The sequence below is a fragment of the Eleginops maclovinus genome, chromosome 5 (assembly GCF_036324505.1).
Source record: "Eleginops maclovinus isolate JMC-PN-2008 ecotype Puerto Natales chromosome 5, JC_Emac_rtc_rv5, whole genome shotgun sequence".
In the NCBI taxonomy this organism is placed as follows: domain Eukaryota; kingdom Metazoa; phylum Chordata; class Actinopteri; order Perciformes; family Eleginopidae; genus Eleginops; species Eleginops maclovinus.
In genome coordinates, this window is record NC_086353.1 from 6,020,297 (window position 1) to 6,040,390 (window position 20,094).

At 40.1% G+C, this 20,094-nt stretch overlaps 2 protein-coding genes across 12 annotated transcripts in view; both read right to left on the reverse strand.

Moving 5' to 3' along the window:
• Positions 1-7,516, reverse strand: part of inpp4b (inositol polyphosphate-4-phosphatase type II B) — a 218,774-nt gene extending 211,258 nt beyond the window's left edge. Inside the window, exon 1 of the mRNA XM_063883249.1 lies at positions 7,434-7,516. The gene's annotated coding sequence lies outside the window, so the exon portion shown is untranslated. The remainder of the gene's footprint in view (positions 1-7,433) is intronic.
• Positions 7,517-8,529: 1,013 nt separating this feature from the next.
• The window catches only part of gab1 (GRB2-associated binding protein 1), a 46,186-nt gene continuing 34,621 nt past the window's right edge, over positions 8,530-20,094 (reverse strand). For 6 of the 11 annotated variants that reach the window (XM_063883452.1, XM_063883451.1, XM_063883455.1 and 3 more), the window contains 9 exons: positions 19,224-19,909; positions 18,463-18,501; positions 17,683-17,777; positions 16,832-17,132; positions 14,577-14,669; positions 13,287-13,380; positions 12,585-12,711; positions 10,443-10,571; positions 8,530-10,354 (listed from right to left, as the gene is read on the reverse strand). In XM_063883452.1, coding sequence (XP_063739522.1) covers positions 10,196-10,354; positions 10,443-10,571; positions 12,585-12,711; positions 13,287-13,380; positions 14,577-14,669; positions 16,832-17,132; positions 17,683-17,777; positions 18,463-18,501; positions 19,224-19,909 — 1,723 coding nt within the window. In that variant the 3' untranslated portion in view covers positions 8,530-10,195. Of the gene's footprint in view, positions 10,355-10,442; positions 10,572-11,548; positions 11,625-12,584; positions 12,712-13,286; positions 13,381-14,576; positions 14,670-16,831; positions 17,133-17,682; positions 17,778-18,462; positions 18,502-19,223; positions 19,910-20,094 lie in introns of all 11 variants that reach the window. The other 5 variants (XM_063883453.1, XM_063883458.1, XM_063883454.1 and 2 more) reach the window with 4 other exon arrangements.

A 20,094-nucleotide genomic window follows, 5' to 3' on the forward strand; every position in this document is an offset into this window, starting at 1 on the left:
GGTCTCAAAGTGAATTGCTGATTCTCTGTAAACTTTTGACAAGGCGTATTACACAGATGGAGAGCAGACCTGCTGAACTGAGATGTGCTTCCAGTCAAGTGTCCCTCACCAGCAAGGCCCTGTTAAAAACCACTTCAGGCAACTCACATCTGAAGAGGTGTTCGGCTTTTTTCCAACAGGTTTTTTTAAGTAGCAAAGTGCTGTTACTTAATCACAGCACTAGGGATGGGATTAATCAAAACAAAGTAATGAAATCGCATAATGGTCTCGTGCTTAATCCAAATCGTAGATATTTGGTAAAGGCAAAATATGTTAATATCTGAATGAAGTATTTGTGGAAGAAAAAAAAGAAATCACACTATGGGAATTTAATATTTTGTAATGATTATGTGAATATGGTTTCCAAAAAGATCATTCCCACTTTGGAATCATTGCGCAATTGCACTATCAGTCGAAAATAATCTCACTTAGTTCTTTTTTCCAAATATAATACACATCTATAATTGGCTGAATGTGTCAGTGTAAGACCGCCTCCAACTCATTATAAACTGTGTCTTACAAGAGCAAATACAGTTTTAACGCTAGGCTTAATGTGCTTACTGCTAATTTACAGTAATTGATATCAGTATGATGCATAAATAGCCTCTAAATGACAACACAAAATGCATTTTCCAGTCAGTAGGTTCCTTCTAGATTAAAATTGGAGTATCGTTTCCTTTACTAAAACTTTCATAGGTGCTTGTATTGAAGACGCCTTGCTTTCATGGCGTTTCAATAACCTGGATATAGAAAATATATTCCCTGACTGTGATTTTCCTTGACAATAATGTGACACAAGCCCCCGCTGACACTGTCAGGCCGGCGCGCTCCGAGCTGCTGTGTAAGACAACCAGCTTCACGTATGAAAAGCTGACACACCACAAAACTAAAAGTGAAGACAGCGGCAGAAACATATCCAGATACATCCAAGAGCAGACTCAAGAAACCAATCTATATTTGAGTCAAGGGAGGAAGAGGAGGCAGAAAATACCAAGCCATCTTCAGGCAGCTGCGTAATCAAAGATTGATATCTTAGTATGCACAACTGAGGTCCCCTTCTCCCACGCAATTAATACTGCACCAATCATCTCTCAATCTAGGGGGGAGATCTCCAAGTCATGTTTAATAAGCAGATCATCTACAATGCTGACTGTTAGCAAAATCCTATCCACCAATCACAGAGCTGTAAGGCTACATTTAGTCCTACTGTGCAGGGGAAGACCTGGCACAAAGACGCAATATCAGGTGGGATACATTTACTATTATCTGCAGGCAAATTCTTCAAGCTATTAAAAATTAATGGAACCTCGTTATGCAGTGTAAAGTTAGTATCTGTAGCAATTGGGTGGTGCAGTTATATATCCTTGGTAATATAATAATCGTCAGCTCAGTTAATGGACCAGTGCAAATGTGCAATAAATGCAGTGAAACTGTTGAGTGGAAAATGACGCAAATCATACGCTGAATTACAATTCCCCAGAGAATCCTGCTTTCTAAATACAATTACCACTCTTTCCAATACAGTAATGGTTTGACTGCTCCAAATCTGTGCTGATGACATTGCAGTCACACACAAAAACCCAATCCTCAAGCCCTGGCTAAATCTGATTAGTGCCAGCTTTGGTGAGAGAGAGAGAGAGACAGAGAGCGGGTTTTGAAATGACTCGCTTTTTTCTCCTCTGGCTCGATTCCAAGAAGTGGGATCCACGGTATAATGTCAAAGACAGGGCACACGCAGACGGGTGAGTCCAAGTTATTGCTGAGTGACAAGGACCCGTCTGGGGAGAGGAGAGCTGCTTTGATCTGGAAATCCACAGAAAACACAACAAAAAATAAAGGTTTTTTTCTCCATGTAGAGTACACTTCTTTTCTGCACAGACAAAGATGTAACAAAGTATAGAATCTTTAATCAGACGTACACAATATATAATATATAGAATCAAACACAAAATCACAAAAGTATCGTGCTTTCTACTTGATGTTATAGTGTGTTTTCATAATGTCTATCCACCTCAATCCATTCTACAATTGTGCATTGGGAAAGCAAGTGTCAAGAGAGCAATGCTGTCTGGCCGACTTAAAGAGTTGGACAAGGAGGAGCAATTGATTTTGTCTGGACAGAACAAAGAAAAACCCTGATGCTATGTTGCTTTAGAGTCAGTCCAGCATCGCTCTGCACTATTGTGATTAGAGGGTTGAAACTGAGAGGATAGGAGGAGCGGGAGAGGCAGCGAGGAAAAGTGGACAGATAGCAGCAGGCGAGACGGGAGGTTGGCGGCGTGGGCTGAGGGTTAAGCGACAGACAGAAGGACTGGGTGGCGGGATTGGAAGATGAGGGAGTACGACGGATGCGGTAAACAAGACTAAAGATGGCTCAATACAGAGCTGCCAGGAAGTACTGTAATGAGATGCATGCAGGATTCAGGATGTTTATTCAGGGAGACAGGTAGAAAGAATGGAGTTCAACCCAAAGTCAGAAAGAAGTATTGGCAGAATTAAAGTGAACTCAACTAAATACTGTAAATATGGACCAACTGTGCAATATATGCAAGAATAAATAGGACCCACACAAAGAGCCTGCCATCAAAAGTTAAAGTGAAAAACCTGGAAAATAGTACTTGGAGGATATCGGTGGTGAAGTACAACGAAGTACCAGGTCTCAAGTAGAACTGTACCAAATACCTCAGAGCTTCTGTAATAAAACTGACGGTTCAAATGTTCTATTACCACTTCAACAATGTCTTTAATCTGCCCATACAGGTAAGGCTACATGCACTAACAATATAAAAAGGATATTAAACTATTGGTTGAATTTGATTTCCATTGAGGCGGCAAAGAAGTGCCCAGGTTGGGGCGGCTTCAGGAAAACTTGCTAGAAAATATCAAGGGTTCCGATGGGCAGGTGATAAATTATGGTTAAAAATAAGAATAACTTCTAAAACATCGTGTCAAACATTATGTTTTCCCCCTCCCTCTGTCGAAAACAAACACACAGGCAAGATTTGGCAAGATTTATTAAAGAAAGTCGAGTTAATAAAATGTTTTAATTACATTTTAAAAAAGAGTAGTTCATCAACACCTTTCCTGAAATAATTCTGCAAAAGAGACCCATTTATTGGTATCAGCGAATAAACTCTAAAGTCCCGAACACGTAGCTTAACCAATGCAGTCCAATACAACAGCCATCTTGTAAATCCTGCCTTCATAAGTTGTTGTTGAAACAGTTTGAACTTTAGTGCTGCTTTATACTGAGACATGTCACCTTTCTGATATTGTGTTGTGTGGGGGAAATTATAAAAAAACTTCTCAGAAAATAAAATACAGTTAAAACGAACTCACAACAGCAGCCTTCAAACCAGAGATGTTGTTGATGTTGATCTAAAGTGACTATCGTTAGACTTTGGAAGTCAGGATCCATCCTGCACTGTCAGAAATTGTGATGAACAATAAGTTCACTGAATAATTGATATTGAAAATGACTGTTTGTTTTATAGATATCTCCTTTTTCCAAACTGTAAATATCTCACTCGGTACAAACACGTTGGTCTCAGTGCTAAAAGGACCTCATTCATCAAAAGAACAATGTGAGGAGATAACATGTATTCTACTCTTTCAATATCACCTTTTTATACTCTCAAACATCAACATCAGTATTGGTCATGCTCCAGTTGCCCCAGTAGCCTAAGCGGCAGGGGACACATGAGGCTCCTCAACAATTATCTGCTCTGCCAGCCCAGTGATGCTTGCTAGGGCAAACATGCCTCTTGAGACATGTTCATTTTCAACACATGCACCGTGTTTCCCATTAATATGACACGCATCTGCATAATTTACTGAGGTCTATAGTGCTGACTTTTCACTCAAACTAATGAGGTTAATTAACCAGGCCTGTTCTTGGCACGGTTTTGTTGACAAGAGCACATTGTATTTTCTCCCAAAATCACCACCATGCACTATTAGAGCATTACAAGGGCATCCAATAGAAGAAGAAAATATACTTTCTTAATCCCTCCAGGGGGTGTTACGTTTTCACTCTGTTGTTTTACACATTGGGTTGTCATTGTTAAGTGCCCTGAGCAGTTGAGGGTACAGTGCCTTGCTCAAGAGACCCCAGCAGTGCCCTGGAAGTGAACTGGCTCTCCAGCTACCAGTCCACATTACACTTTTTTTTTTGGACTCAAAACAGTGACCATCTAGTTCCCAAGCCCCTAGCAAACGATTATCATAATCTTTCAAGTATTTATGGGACTAAATGCCTAATTTGGTCAATAAAATGTAAAATCTGTGAAAAATGTAAATCATAAACCATGTAAGTCCAAAACTCCATGCACTTTGATACAATATAATCAAATGACTTAAGCAGAAAAATGCTCACATTAAAAAGGTTTTCAGAAAAATGATAAGATAACAATTAAACAAAATATCCAAATGTTTAGAGATGATTTCCTTTCGATCCACTATTCCGTGCAGCACTAAACTACACAGTTCCTTAAACTGGTATGGAAATGTTAAAAGTGGTTTGCTGTTGTTATTCACACTAAGCCAAAACGAACTGCAGTTGTCCTTAAACATGAGTTCCTCTGTACCTGGCCCCACAGCAGTGCACGCCCCACCCTCACCCAGACCCCCACCTTACAGACTGCTCCCACCAGTCGGGCAGAGGTCCAGGAGGACAGGCCATTCCCAATAAAGCTCACAAGCTCCCCACTGCCCAGGAACAGCCTCTCAGCTCGCCTCATAATTATTCTGCTGGCCCTGTTAAGAGACTCTCCCTGCTCCATTACTCACACACTGCCACAGATACTGCAGAGAGGTTCCCCGGGCTGCACCACTACAACTGTGGAGACATGCGTGTAAACAAACTGAGCAGCAAGGTGTACTTTACTTTCAAAGATTGCCTCGATGTGCCACATGAATGATGAATTCTCTTACAACAGCTTATAAGCTTTTAACTGGATGAAGAATAAAAAAGTGCCATGTGTTGTGAAAGAATGCTTAAGATAAAAACAAAGAGTGAAAGTGCTACCTTTTAGATGTAGCATATTGCTTATGCAAGTAAGGCAATACCCACCCACTGATCGGCGTAACTTCTGTATTGGGGAGTGACCTTCTTGCTTTCCATTTCTATTAGTTATAATGCTGTTAAAGTGTTTTAAGGAGGAAAAGAGAGATGAGAAAGTAGCAGTCAGATGATAAGAGCAAGACAGGGTATATCTTTGTATTAAGCAGCCTTGATAAAAGTGTTCACAGATGGAGAGATGTTCTTCAGGTCCCCAAGGTCAAGCATGAGATGAAAATAACCCCGGCATAGCCCGAGATGATGACATTATCAGTAATCTAGTTCTCACACATTGAGCCTGCAAACCAGACGCTCCCACGAGCAATGAAACAGTAGCAATTTAAAAAGAAAATTAGTAAAAACCTGTCAACTGCCATATGTTAACCCGTCATCCCGTCAGCCAGGTCTGACAGTGACGTGAAAACTTGAAAAATCACATTTTAATAAAGCATGAAGCCACCTGATGGCAACATTTTATAATCTGTTATACGCCATAGCAGCATATATAATCATACCTCAACACGAGCTTTAATAAGGTTATTTACAAAGAGATTAAAAGGTTACATGCAGCCAGAGCAATAAAAGACAGACTTATGTAGGATGAAGTGTTGCTCATGATGTGAAGTGCTACAGATTTATGGGATTAAATGTGACTGTGAAGCCATACGCTGCATTGGAGTAAACTGGAGCCCTGTACTGAATCCATACATGATAATTAGCTTTCTGGGATATTTACATCAGTGGAAGGAATATAAATCACAATATCATAGGCCAAATATGATGGACCTGTACTGTACTAATGCACCCTCATCTAGCTAAACCTGTACCAGTTCTTAAAGATTCTTCTTATCATGAATAACAAAATACTGTACATTTAGTATAACTTGTTTAATTAAAGGTTGGTGCTCATCCCTACTCATCACCTAACAAAGAATATATTATCTCAATGCATTTCATTCACATATACTTCAAAGAATAACCACCCACATATTTAGCAAAAACCAAAATGTTATTTATGTGAAAGACTGCGGCAGACAGAAAAATAACATTGCAAATGTAATGCTTTAAGATTCACATTAAGGGGATTGATGAGCTTTGGTTAACACATGTAAAAAAATAAACAGCGTAAACAGGAACGTTTCACCATTTTTAACCTAAAAATGACCCTTGGATTGGCCTTTAGAAAACAGCACCTTGGTGTTTGAAGTTCATGCTGAAGAAACCATAATGAAATGCTCTAGCACTGCAGAGCTCAGACAGGAGGATGTCAGGAAGCGGTTATACTAGAGGGGTGTGGGCAAAGGCACTGTACAGGCATATAGTTAATCAAACAACAGCTCCATCTAGTGGCTGGCTGAGTAAAACTAAAACCAGGAAATGACAGATTTGGGTCCCTGTGCAAGGTGACCCAAGCTTTAAATTGCTATTCTGGCCCTTTGAACCCTTGGCAAGATTTCAGTTTCAAGGTATTTTCTTACAAGACAAAAGCTGCATAAAGTTTGTGTTTTTCAGAAAGAAACTTGGAATGGTGAAGCCAAGCGTAAAAGTACACACACTCTCAGCAGATTAAATACAATTTAGTTCAACAGTTCTTTTGGCACTTTAGCAGTGTTTAATTTACACTTGAAGACCAAACCCTAAAATCTTAATACACAGTCCAACATATTTGGGTTTTTCGTGCTTTCAACAACTTTCCTGAGGCTGCCTATTGTTCGAGATGCTGTTCCAAAGCGACTGTCCAGATATTGTGTTGTTAGCTCAGGTGGAAGAAGTATTCAGATCTTATACTTTAATAAGACAAGCAATATCAGAATATAAGCGAACGCCTGGTATTTTAACTTATAATACAATATATTTGGTGATGTTTATCAATGATATGTACCTGCAAAGTAACAAAAGCTGTCAAATGAATGTAATGGAGTTATAAAAGTAGTCCTGTTAATAAATGGAGAGGAGTTACCTTGAGTAAAAGGTACCTGTAGTTCAACAGAGAATATCAAGTTATATATAACTTTCTTAAAACTGTAAATTCATAATAAAACAAAGGTTATCTCTGTTAACTGTTGAACTACTAACGGCTAACGGTCAAAGATTGTAGTAATTGTTTGCTACCTAACTTTCCATTAAGAAGTTAACCTCGGGACAAAACCCATTCACCTCAATAACCAAAGTTATAAAACAAGATTATTATGAGATGTATTCAAGGCTAAAATCTTAAAGTTGGTTACTTTATATTTGATTAGGAAAGAAAGTTAGATTAATGCTAACGCTAGCCATCTCAAAGAAAACGCTTCTCATGCTAACGTCTATGTCAACATCTGCTAATAACACTTACCACTGAACGTAGCGGAACAAAAGAGATGATGCATGATGTACTTCTTCTAGTCCCGGTGTCGGTGGATGCCGGATGTATTTACATTTATAGCTCGAAGAATCAAATCAGCTTTACGTTGATTGCTAATTGAACAAAATGTCCACCGGACGTGACATAAAAACATCGTGTTTGTTTCATGCGATACCAAAATATTTAGTTGCTGTTAAAATGACTATATTTAGCCTAATAACATTGACTACACCGTGTATCTATGGACCAATTGTGGTTGTTTTCCCCCCCATTGATGCAGTAAATCGTAGTACGTCTGAGATGCTTTCTTCCTTTTTGATGTGGACCTTTCTTAATGGTCAAACGGCCATTGAAGCGAGGGGCGGGGCGAAACTCTCGGAAGTTATTTTTGAAATTGTACATCAAAATGTCATGAGTGACTTTCTGAGGTGGCCTGCTGCTGCCAACCTGAAGTGAAAGGAGAATTGGTTATGGAAATGTTCATGTTATTCTTATCTAAAAACAGATGGATGATTGCTCATGTATGAGATGACAATGGTCTTTCAATTCTGAAATCATACATCAGAATGTCATGTTCATTCTGGAGTGACTTTCTGTGATGCCCTACGCGAGTGCTTTTGTTTTGAAATAATTTCCGAGTTCCAATGACCATTTGACCATTTAGAAAGATAAAAAGCCTCTCAGAAGCTCTTCCGTTTACTGGTCCCTGAAAGAAAAACAATTGGTCCGTAGATACACGGATTATTATGATAATCATATCATACTTGCAGGCTATAATTGCTCAGAATGTGGATTAAATTAACATGAATAACTTGTTTTATTTATTTCATTTAATTATAACTTTAAGATTGACCAGAGATATAGGAATTAAGGACACATGCAACCTGCAAGAACAAAGGTTTTATCATGTTTTTAATCATAATGTGATTGAAAATAGACATAAGAAAATCAAAACAAAGAACACTATATACAAAACATAACCTTACTTTACTTTTTTTAACATCCCATTCTATGAATTCACATTGTATTTTCCTTTTTGATTCCATAATCATACTAGAAATCATATTGAAGAAAAACAACACAAGAATAAGAGGTTGGATTTTATTTAGTCCACTTTTAAAATTTACATTTTCTGTCGAGATTCATTAAAAAAGATAAAGCATCATCAGCTTTGCAGTCCGTATCACAAAGAGACTGCAAAAAGGAAAGAGTGAAGTAGAATGAAGATGAATTAGTAGGCACATTTTTCAAATGATACATGTAATCTAATTGATGGCAAAATATGTACAGCAATGATTTTATCTTGTGGTAGCACATGCTTGGGACTTTTGAGTGAGAGTTCACAGGTTAGTAAAGCAGAGATTTATGCAGACATAACGATTTATTCGCCGTCTATAAAATATGTATCAAGTCGACTACACGAGGCAGTCAATTTCCCAAAACTGTATGCAGTTTAATTTGAAATAAATTAAACCTAAGACGAGAGAGAAATGAGGAATTTCAATGAACTTGTGAACTAATTGGGCGCTTGTCAAACTTATTATTTTAACAGACGTAAGCTAAATGTTCCTCTATGTGAATCAACAATACTGAGCTAAAAGTGGACACGACACCACCTGATGAAATACCTTGAGAAATAAATTAGAAATGGGTAGTTTTATTATTAGTACCTGATTTTCGCTCTCTCTAGCCTTAGTTTGATACCTTTGCATAACTTATAGAAAACCTGTCACGTTCTTTTAAAAACTCACAGTAATTCATTCATTAATCACAAGTCCTGATACCACCTAAGACAGGCACAGGATTCTACCCTGCAGAATCCACATACCTTCGAGTCAAACACGCTGGATATTCCACACAAATAAAAGGACACTTTTCCTGTTTATATACATAACACTTTTGTACAGTCTTTGCACTTCCATTATAACAGATTGAAGCATCTCCATGTACAAAGTAAATGGAAATCAAATCATGTTCAGTGGATTAAACCTTGAATTCAAAGCTTAAATTGAGCACTTGGTTACATGTAAAACGATCGAGTTCAACTGCCTTTGCATTAAAAAAAATAATAATGTGAAATTCTGTCATACTGGGTTATCTTGGGAACCACCTGAAGTATTCCTAGACACAGATTGGGATCAGTTTCTGCCATCCAAACATAATAAGTGAAATTCTGAAACAGACCTGTGACCAGTGCCCATAGAAACTTCACTCTGCTCAAACAGGAGAAACTGAAAATCAATACTGTTAACCAGCTTTGCTAAGTAGTAGAGTGTTGCATTGATAAAGTATGTTGATCATGTTATCAAGTGATTTCACTTACACTCCAAAACAACATCAAACAGCATTATAGTTTAAGGAAATGTTAACTGTTGATCAGCCCACCGGCCATTGAAAACAGAAAAAGAAATTGAATCCAATAAAGAAGGCAGTGAATGTTCAAAGTTTGTGAGTCTGCTTTAGTCAAACCCAGACGGCAGGTCCAGTCATTCCACCTGCTTTCATACTGCATACAGCTTATACCTGGCTCACATCACTTTCTACAACTGTACACACAGTGCTGTCCTAGGCCTGACAGCAGTGTAAACTAAACAGTTTAGTGGCTATGAAGCTCCACTGGCCCCTCCACATTAAGGATTTTGCTCAGGTGGAACGTGACAGCTGGACCATCCCAAAGCACAAACTGGAGCCTACACTAGTCTAAAAGGCTCAACGGTTTTGGGGTTCGGAGGGTGATTTGGGGGACAACAAGGTCACTTGGTTCCCTTGGAAGGGGCATCTGTCTCTGTGGATTGGCGGCCATCGTTCCAGGCCTCCCGGGTGCTCTTAAGGGCTTGCGTTCGTTGCTGGTCCACAACCACGTAGTCAACACGCTCATCCACCACTGCCATTCCAGTTCCATTGCTTTTCATCTGAAGGAGAAAAACATGCAGTTTGGTCCTAATTTCAACTGACTTGCCTAAAACATGGCTCAGGATGAGGGGGCTGATAAATTCCTACCTTCCTAGGTGGGGTAGACTTGCCGGGGTCAAGATCCAAATCCAGGTACTCCACCTGTTTGTCTCCCTTAGGCTTCACCATAGGGCTGCTCCCTCCATCCACAGTCATTGGGACAACAAGCTTCAAGATCTATATAAGCCAGGAAAAAAACATTAATCATCATTAATAGAAAAACACTGTGCTAGTGAAAGTTTAACAGCATTCATATTTTTAGTATTGTCACAATAACCATAATTTGTGTGCTAATATTGTAACCGATTAGATTAATTTGATTTCCCAAAGTATGTTCTGCAAGCCCAAACTGCATTCAGAAAAAAAAGGTGGCAAATATGGGAACAGACGGTTTGTGGATACAAACAGAAATACAGTATATTAAATGATTTAAAAAACTTCAATAGACAATTACCCCAAATCCCTGAGTACAGTAGTCAGCAAAAAACATGAGCCAGTAAGTAGTAAGCATGCTACTTAGACGAAGTATGCATTATAAAAATAGATTTGTTTGATCAATGAACATATTTTCATGTAGCTGGTCTGATCAGTCACCAAACTGCCAAAGTGTGTTAGCTGAAGCCTTGGATGCATCATTATGCTGATACAGCCAACAAAAAATGTTGCCAAAACTCTAAAGCTGTCCAATGATCAGATCAGATTTGAATTTTATTGGTGTATGGTCCATGTTTATATTAACTGAAGCAGTGGGTCAGTCACATTCCCTTTGTGATTTCTTGTTATTTTTATATCTTAAGATCCAATTTAAAATAAGGATACAGAGCTTTAGTGTTACTAGAAAAAGTCAAAAAGCTGGTATTGTGACAATACTAAGGTACAAAGTGGGCCTATAGGTGTTCATTTCTAACTACAAGTGGGTGGAGTTATTAGAACTAGGATGATGACAAAACAAAGACATTAGTTGTAATGAAGCTCATCTAAATTCCCTGCTGTGTGTCCAAGCCACAGTTTCTAGTTGGTGTTAGGGAGTGATGGAATTGAAACAAAGTATGCCCTATGTACATTCTGAATTTCTGATCCAATAATAACACCCGGTAACCCCTGGTGTTCCGACAGGGCAGGCCATGCATGTCTAACCTGGCAAGCCTGCTCACCTCCTCTATGGTGTCAAGTTCCTCCACCTCCCTCTTTACAGGGGTGATGGGGACTGTGCAGTAGAAGGACTCCTCTCTACACAGAGTGAGAAAAAGCAGTGACAAAGGAAAAAAGAGAAAGAGCAGATGGTAAGAATAAAATGCAGGAGAAAGAAAATGGATGGAGCCAGAGCCTGGGGAAGTCAAAGGAATGAGGAACTAGGGAGAAAATCGGTGGTAAAAGAACAGGAAGTCAGCAGACAATATCAAAGCAAAGGTTGGAAAAAGTGAAATTGTTAAAGCAAGAAAATAGTATTTAATAATCTAATTTCCAAACTGTAAGAAAAAGATCACAAGATGACAGAAATGGTGTCCTATCAGTGTTGATAGATTACCTACTGTAATATTTTTGCAACACTACAGTCTGTTGTGCCTATTTCAGCAGGAATTACTCAACGACTGAAAGACATCTTATTTCGATTCCATTTGAACCAATGCCCAAATAATTAAAAAATGATTTTTTTGAATTACAATTTGGGTACTGATTAGACAAAACAGGCATTTCAAAAATAAAAAGAACATAATACCTGAAATGTGGAAGAACAGATATAGGGAATAAAGAAAGCGGAGCAGCAACAACCAACAAGGGGAAACTGCAAAGAAAAGAGTTGGCGAGGAGTCCGTCTGCAGCAACCAGCAATTTGTCCTCAATAATGTTTGCCTTAAGGCGAGGAGTAAGAACTGGAAATGGGATTTCTAATACCTTCTGCACAACAATTACAGCTTAACATTCTGGGCTGCATGGTGTTTAACCCTGAATGAAAAGCCTGCCACTTACCTAATCTCTACTCTATTTATTGTGGATCTTCTGTGAAAACTGTCTTTGCAAATGTCTAATATATTGATCATTTAAAATAAGTTCAACACATCGGAAAAAACACAAGAGGATAAAAATCAAATGTATTTTTTTTTCAGTATCTTTGATTATCTGTAATTTGAGGACAGAAAGAATAATCATGCAGCTTCTTATATCAGAGGATAGTTGTGTGTTACATACTGGTTCATCTGTGGACATATTAGAGTCCATGGCTACATAAGTCTCATCACATTCGTCGGAGTCAGTGGTGGAGGCCGTGCTATGCACTGACGGCGGTCTCGTTGCTGGCATTGGAAACCTAGAGAGACTGAGCAGCATTCACAATGTTTACACACCGACTTCCAGGAAAACACACTCTCTGGTGAACATAAAATATATTACAGACATAACAGCCACAGCTGTAAACCACTGCAGCAAAAAGGGTCCCTGCACAGGAATAGACCGTATCCCACACAACACAACAAACTGCATGCAGTATAATGTAGCTCTGAGACATCTCCCACAACGGGTTTAAATGAGCAGTGCTACGACGGTCACAGTGGGACTACAGTAATGCATGACGTGTTAGTACCTAATCATTTAGTTAACTGTATCCACTACAAAAGGGAATGTTCACACAGATAATATATTTACAAGAAATAAAAGACAAAACTCTTGTTGCTAATATAACAACATCAGGTGCTTCAGTCTCCTGGATATGAGGTGCAGGAGTTTATTTTGATTGCCCCGTGCCTTGTGAAAATATACAAATTAACACTTTTCTCAACTCAGGTGAAACTAAAAAAAGAAATCCAAACTGGCTGATGAGAAAGAAAAAGAAGGAGTAGTGTGAACACGCCCTTAGTTGTTACAAAAATACTGCAGAATATTTAAGATACTTACTCCCGAGCAAACGATCGTGTGACAGGCGAGCGGACAGGCGTAGAGGGCTCCTCCCACTCTGGCAGGGGTTTTATCTCTAGTGGAGCGGGTCTTACTGAAGCAAGGTACACATCACAGTCAGTCACTGCTAACAGGCTACATTAATGCAATGCTGACAAAGGCGTAGAAGTAGTTTATAATGGGGAATAAACCAGCCATTATTTATTGTGTTTCGAATCCTAATATTAACATGATATAATATAATAGAAGTGCAGCCCAACACTTTAAAAAGACTGCATAATGAAAGTAAAGAAGCTTTTATTTTGAATCTGAACTCATCATTACATGCTTTGAACAATAAAAACAAGCTATACAATTTAAAATGCCATCAGCAGATTCAAATTCAAAAGCATTTTCCACCAATATATGTCTCCTTTACATCCAAATATGTCCTTTTCACAAGGAAACTGTGGTTGGACCTTTCGTAGCAAGAAAACCACTTTTGCATTAGTTTTTAGATTAAAGCTGCAGTTGGTTACTTAAATCAAAAATACCTTTGGCATATTTGCTTGCAATTAAAAGCCCTGGGGGAGGGGGGGGGGGCTATAGGATAATGTTCCCTTATAATGTTTTTATTGTTTTAATAACGCATGTAGTCCTCTGCCAGTACATCCTTTATGTACACACAGGAAAGATCCACCATGAGTCTCTCTTTCATTAGATGCTATCATTGTTCAATTTCCTTCTGAAGAGCTATCTACTACTTTCACCATGCGAGTGTTTTTCTGACAATGTGTATTTTTGAAAGCACCATATGTAAAACAAAAAAACAGAAAAGGGAATGTTTGGGAAGAGAAACGTTAGTAAGTAACTTGCTATACTGTGTGTAAATAGTCACAGCTGAGTGAGGGGATATTTAAAAGAAGGTCATTTGAACATTTTATTCTTAACTTAGTCATGTTGTGACTCTAAAATTCCAATAGTGCAATCGACCGTGCATGAAGTGCACGCTCATTCCCTTCCTGCTGGGATTTAAAATAATAAGACTGGATTATTGCAACAGCTCTGACACCCGTGTTATATTCTTAAAGCTATTTGGGTAGCTCTGATTGGATGTGCTCATCACATACAGCAAGTATTAAAGATAGGGTTTAATTGAGTCTGGCTTGCACACAGTTTATCTCTTAAAGAACCAACAGGCCTGAGAAACAAGATAAATCCAACAGCATGCAAAGAGTCAGGATGAAGTTTGGACAGGTCACAATGGAAAGTGTTCACGTACACAGTGGCAGTTCAGTGTGGAGTACCTACCCTTGCGTCGTCCCCTCGGGAATTCACCTACGGTTTGAGAGTCGGTTCGCTCTAAACCAACACCTTTTGCTCTTATTATTTTAGGACTCTGACCTGATTGGTAAAAAAAGACTTTGCTTATTATGAAATTTTTGGTGATCACAACAGATAAGCCCTACGGTAACAACTGCCCTGCCATGCAAAGCGACAGACGAGAATTTTTTCAGAAGAAAAACGGCACCCTCATGTGCACCAATCCCCTTTTTTGTACAGCACAGTTAATAAGAGGATGATTGTCATGACAACAGCAGATCCATACTGCCCAACATGCACCTCACTCCATGCACCAAGGCTTCCCACACAAAGACTGACATCACAGCTGTGCATGCACGACAAGCTGTGTAGAAGCACTGAGAGGACACGGAGAAATGACGTCATGTTGAGAAGAGCACACGGACGAGACACATGACTCCTGTACATCCACACAGTTATCACAGACACCTAAATATATCAGTCTCAAAGTCTGAATCTCAGTGCAATCACAGTGTTAATAAATGAAAAGCCTTGTGTTGGACACGACCACAGATGTCAAAGCCATGACAAAGTACGGTAAAGAGAACAAAGCAGAAAGGCCCAAAGAAGATGTAGCTGGTGACGGTTGAATTAGTCCAGATTACAGAGGAATATTGCATGGCTCATGACAAGTAAAGAAATGAATGATATCAAAAGGTAAAAATCAAAAAACACGCTACATTTTAAAAACAGGAGCAGTAGGGTTGAGGGTTCGACCTGAACTCAAATTATGATCTACCTATTTGTATATTACCTTTCAAATCCTAACTTACAAATTGCTTTATAGAAAATGAAAATGAAATCAACAAGTGAATGGCTGTCAGGAGGGTTCAAACACTGCTTAAAAAATCAGTGTTCAAAATTAAATGTACACTTCTGTCTCCTGGCTTTCCTAATACAAACCATAATGTGAGGACAGTCAAACTAGACAATGTGATGATGTGTGAGAGGAGAACATGTAATCCTCCACAGGCTTCTTTTTAACCATCATTATGTATGGATTGTATTCCACATCTTTGGCTCCTTTTGTATTTTCGTTTATTTATATTTTGTTGTATACGCTGTGTGTCTTTGTGTACAAGCTGTTCATGACTAACTTCGAGTTGAAGTCTGACTTTTTCAACTGAGATTTTCAGAACATGGTTGCATGACAATATGAATGAGAGGAATTGATAGATGGCAGGAAAACTGAAAATGACAAGGCCGAAACGCCAAAGGCATCATCATTCTTACGGTCATACCTTCCTATAAATAATGGATCAAACGCTATAGGCTTAAATATGAATTTTCCTGATTTCCAGTTATGGCTTTTTTGTGAAATATGATTACTGTCCTTGAACTAGTCGGCCTGCAGTTTGGCAGCCAGATTATTCCGAGTAATAACGCTGGCTTAATGACTTTAGGACATGGCAGTCAGGAGATGATGCATGCCAAATTTGGAGATGACTGTCTCAAAGGTCACAGAAAAACAACCACATGTGGTGCATGGGAGGATGCCCCACAGGGAGCTGTTCAGCTCCATAACATGTCCTTTTTTTCTTCAGTGACAGCAACAGCCCTGCCTTTTAGTTTGTCTACGTGATGACTCGCTGCCTCCCTGACATTCTTCAATTCTCTGTCTCTCTTTGCCCATTAATCAGCCTTTCAATCTGCCCAGATTATAATTCCCCTAGCTATTAGGTCTTTCATCAAAGAGCTCTATTCAGATGAAGGGAACAAAGGGGACGGAGGTGACCACTCCGGGCTTCGGTCACTCCATGGCACAGGGGCCAGCCCCCTCAAAAAGGCTGTACAGGCCTGTTGAGCTCGGGACAAAAGTGCTTTTGACGAGGAGCTTACTGTGTTGGATGTAAGAGGATGTGGCAGCTAGTGCACTAAACTAATTTATCAGGAGGTGGAACACGATATTAGAGGACAAGCATAGAAGGAGATAAAGGTATTTAATGCACTAAACAAACCAAGGGAAATGAGATTATTCCACAACAAAAGTTAGGTTGGAAATGATGAAATGTTGCACAGATGGCTTTATGACCAGGAGCCTGCACTGTGAGAACAACAGAGTGTGAGAGGGAGCACGGTCAGGGTGTGCATTAGTGGTGAACACTGAACACACTGAATAAGTTTAGTGCAACAATACAGCACACATCAACCCCACAGCAAGGTCTCTACAGCTACAGGTGCATGCACAGCCGCTGTCCTCTCACCTTTGCGGTCAGGCTTGAGATTTCGGTCCACAGGCGGGGGCTGGCAGTCACTGATCATGGGCCTGCGTGGAGGGGTTTTTGGACTGGAGCGGAAACCCATGTGGGCGGGCGGAGGGACCTGCTTTCCCAGGGAGGAGAACTCCATGGTGCTCGGGGTCATTGGCACATAGTTGGGTTCGTGGATGGGCTCTGACAAACTGCCCGAGTGATGGTGTGACGGGGAGTTGGCACTCATGGGGACGTAGTTCTGGTCTACCTCCTCTGTGGACTGGCTGCCCACCGGCATCATTCCTTTGTTTTTCTGAAGGGGGACAAGTCACAACAAGTGTTCACAAGAAGAGGACCGATATAGCTGGTATGAAGCTGCCTCTAAAGTCTCTCTATATATATTTCACATACAAACAATGTTGTAGGCAGAAATGCTAAAAAATAGTGGGCGAGTGTAGACATATTATCGCTCAGGGAGTGTGTTTTGTGAGAAGGCAAAAACGCAAGTGAGAAATTACCCAGAATTACTGCATTTACAAGGCGTGCTTATGTAACAATGCATCCTAATGGGCAGCTATAACACCCAAAAATGATAATAATATCCTACTATACATGGCGTTCACTGCCACACTAGGATCATTTTTAATGCATACTTGGACAGAGATAGTAATGCAAACATAAAACAGCTCTGAAGATCTGAACTTTATTATTAGCAAATCATTTGCATTATAAAATGTTAAGTCCAAACATTAACAACTACAATCAAATATCCATAGCCATTACAACTCAAGGTTCCTATTAGCAGGCAGCTACTACTTCAATAAAATTTGAACTAACTGTTTAAAGCCGTGAACAACACTTACAAAGTAGCTGTTGAAGCTCTCGTTGAAGTCAAACGAGCAGCTTTTGTCGGTGGGGAATGATCGAGGAATGTCATAGCAATCCTGGGAACCAAAGTCTGCAAAAAACAAAAGATTTACCAAATATGTTCTAAAACATTCAATATACTCTACTTTATCCAGCTACATGCGTTTCACTAAGAGTGTCATCAGTAAATGTAGGGTAGTGCAAACTATTTTGTATATCAAAGCTTTATGTTGAACCTGGAGCCCCTTTATGCTATAATGCCAAAAACACACATAACACGTGCATATTTAAAATACTGCGTGTCTTTTCATGGATCTACATGGTGTTTCTTCAGTGGGATAAAGCTCAGCAGCTATACAGTACGTAATGGCTCTGCTGTGTAGCACATTGTTATTGTTTTAGTATTCTCATTAAGCACTGCTGGTACAGTCGCTAATGCATTTCACTTACGACCACAAGAGCAACAGCAGTGCTAGGAAAAGCTTGTACAGCAAATGAGAGTGTCAGCTGAAGGAGACTAAGTAGGGGGAGAACATGACAGGGAACTAACTGCTCCCAAAGAAGCAAAAATACAGTTACAAGCGGGTCTGATGAAAGCCAGGGTTTTCTGTTGTACAAATAGGGCGCATCTTTTACAGTGTATTTCTATGGTGGTGCCCTTAACACCTCTGGAAACCCTCGGCTGCAGCAAGAGAGAATACATGAATCCTTCCATCTAGACTTAAGTGTGGGAGAGATATCCTCAAGAGCATTGTCTTCATTTAGTGTGAACTCACAAAACACATCATCTGATGAGCCTGGGATATTCACCAATTCTGCAATGACAGTTTGAAAGCTGTTTACAAGTTTTGCACAGACACGCCTGTCTTGGGATTTGTAAACAATGATCTTGCCACTAACACGTCTGTAATGACATCTGTCACCACAAGAGGGAGAAGTAAGAGGAAGATGATTATTTAGTTACACTTTTAAGTTTCTTTCTTCTCCCTGAAAGCTGAGGTTAATCTAGTTAAGCCCTTTCTACAAAAGATGTTGTGCATTGAATTAAGAGTGGAGCTATAAATGTCTCAAATGTGTTTAATAGGTATCTCTTGTCTACACAGAGGATCTCCTCTTTACTAAAATCTTCTTTTCACCAACCAAATTCCTACATATTAAAATGCCTTAAGTCAAGATCTGCGATGAAGACATCTGCAGTTTTGTGTCTGATTCTGATCAGTTTGAATAGACTGTGAACTGAAGAGAAGAGTGAGTGTGAAATTGCAGCTCCAGTAAAACATGCCAAGAGCTCCTACGATGTAAAAATACTCATGTAAAAGCTGTGAAAAGCTGAATAAAGTTGATGAAAATAATCACTGCACTTAAGGTCAAAGATTTGTAGAATAAAAAGGGTGTGAGTTACCTTTTATATTCAAAGTTGTGTTATGATTTGAATATTCTTAAGACCATAAAGCATACTCGTTAATGTCATAGCAGATTTCCAAAGCTTGGGAAATCTGTACTCCCAAGAAGAAAGAAAAGACTCCCCAACACAAACCTTTGCGAAGGCGTGAACTGTCCACAGTGCCAATAGTGTTGCTGCGTAAAGACTTATTCCCAGCACTGGTTGGCACACAGTAGTTTCCGTCCGTCTCTGACGCGGAGCGAGGCACGCAATAGGTGTCCGTAGGTGAGCGCTCAGCAGTGGGGGGTGGGAGTACTGAGGTGGAACTGAGCGAAGGCTTTGGTGGTCTGGGAGGGGGAACTACATCTCCCCCACACTCTGAGCCTCCTACCCCTGTGGACACTGATAAAGTGCGGGGCACCTGGTAAGTAGAGTTTGCACCCGGTGTCGGCGGGATATCGTAACTGATGGAAAGGTTGCGCAGCTGTGACTCCATCGAGGGTTTCCGCGTCGGCGTGTTAAAGACGTAGAGCTCTGAGCCATCCACGCTGTCCGGATGGGCCAAAGGGGAGGAAGCCGACTTTGGGAGCAGCACAGTGTCCTGGGAGTAGCTGCGAGGGAGGTGGTAAAGGCCGCCGTCGGTCGAGAGCGAGGCACCGCGTGATGGAGGCGAGTCGTAGATAGAAGAGGCGGAGGCGGGGGCCGGGTGCTGCGGGAAGAAGCCGTTATGCGAGGTGTGTTTCGCTGAGGAGGTGGAGGAGTTGGGCGTGCGGTGAGAGGGGAGGTTGTCATTCAGGTCTGTCTCTGACGAGGTAGACTTGGAACACTCAGCATGGGCTCTGGGAAGATAACACACACATACGAGGAGTGAATATAAACAGTTGAGTTAGGAGAGACAAGAAATCCACTCAGCCATGGTTAGTCTTCACAGCACGGACCGCAAGCCATGGTTAGTGACATCAAGTTGTACATGGACTAATAGCTAATCTGAGGCACTTATAGCCATATAAGTAGGACTTGGAAA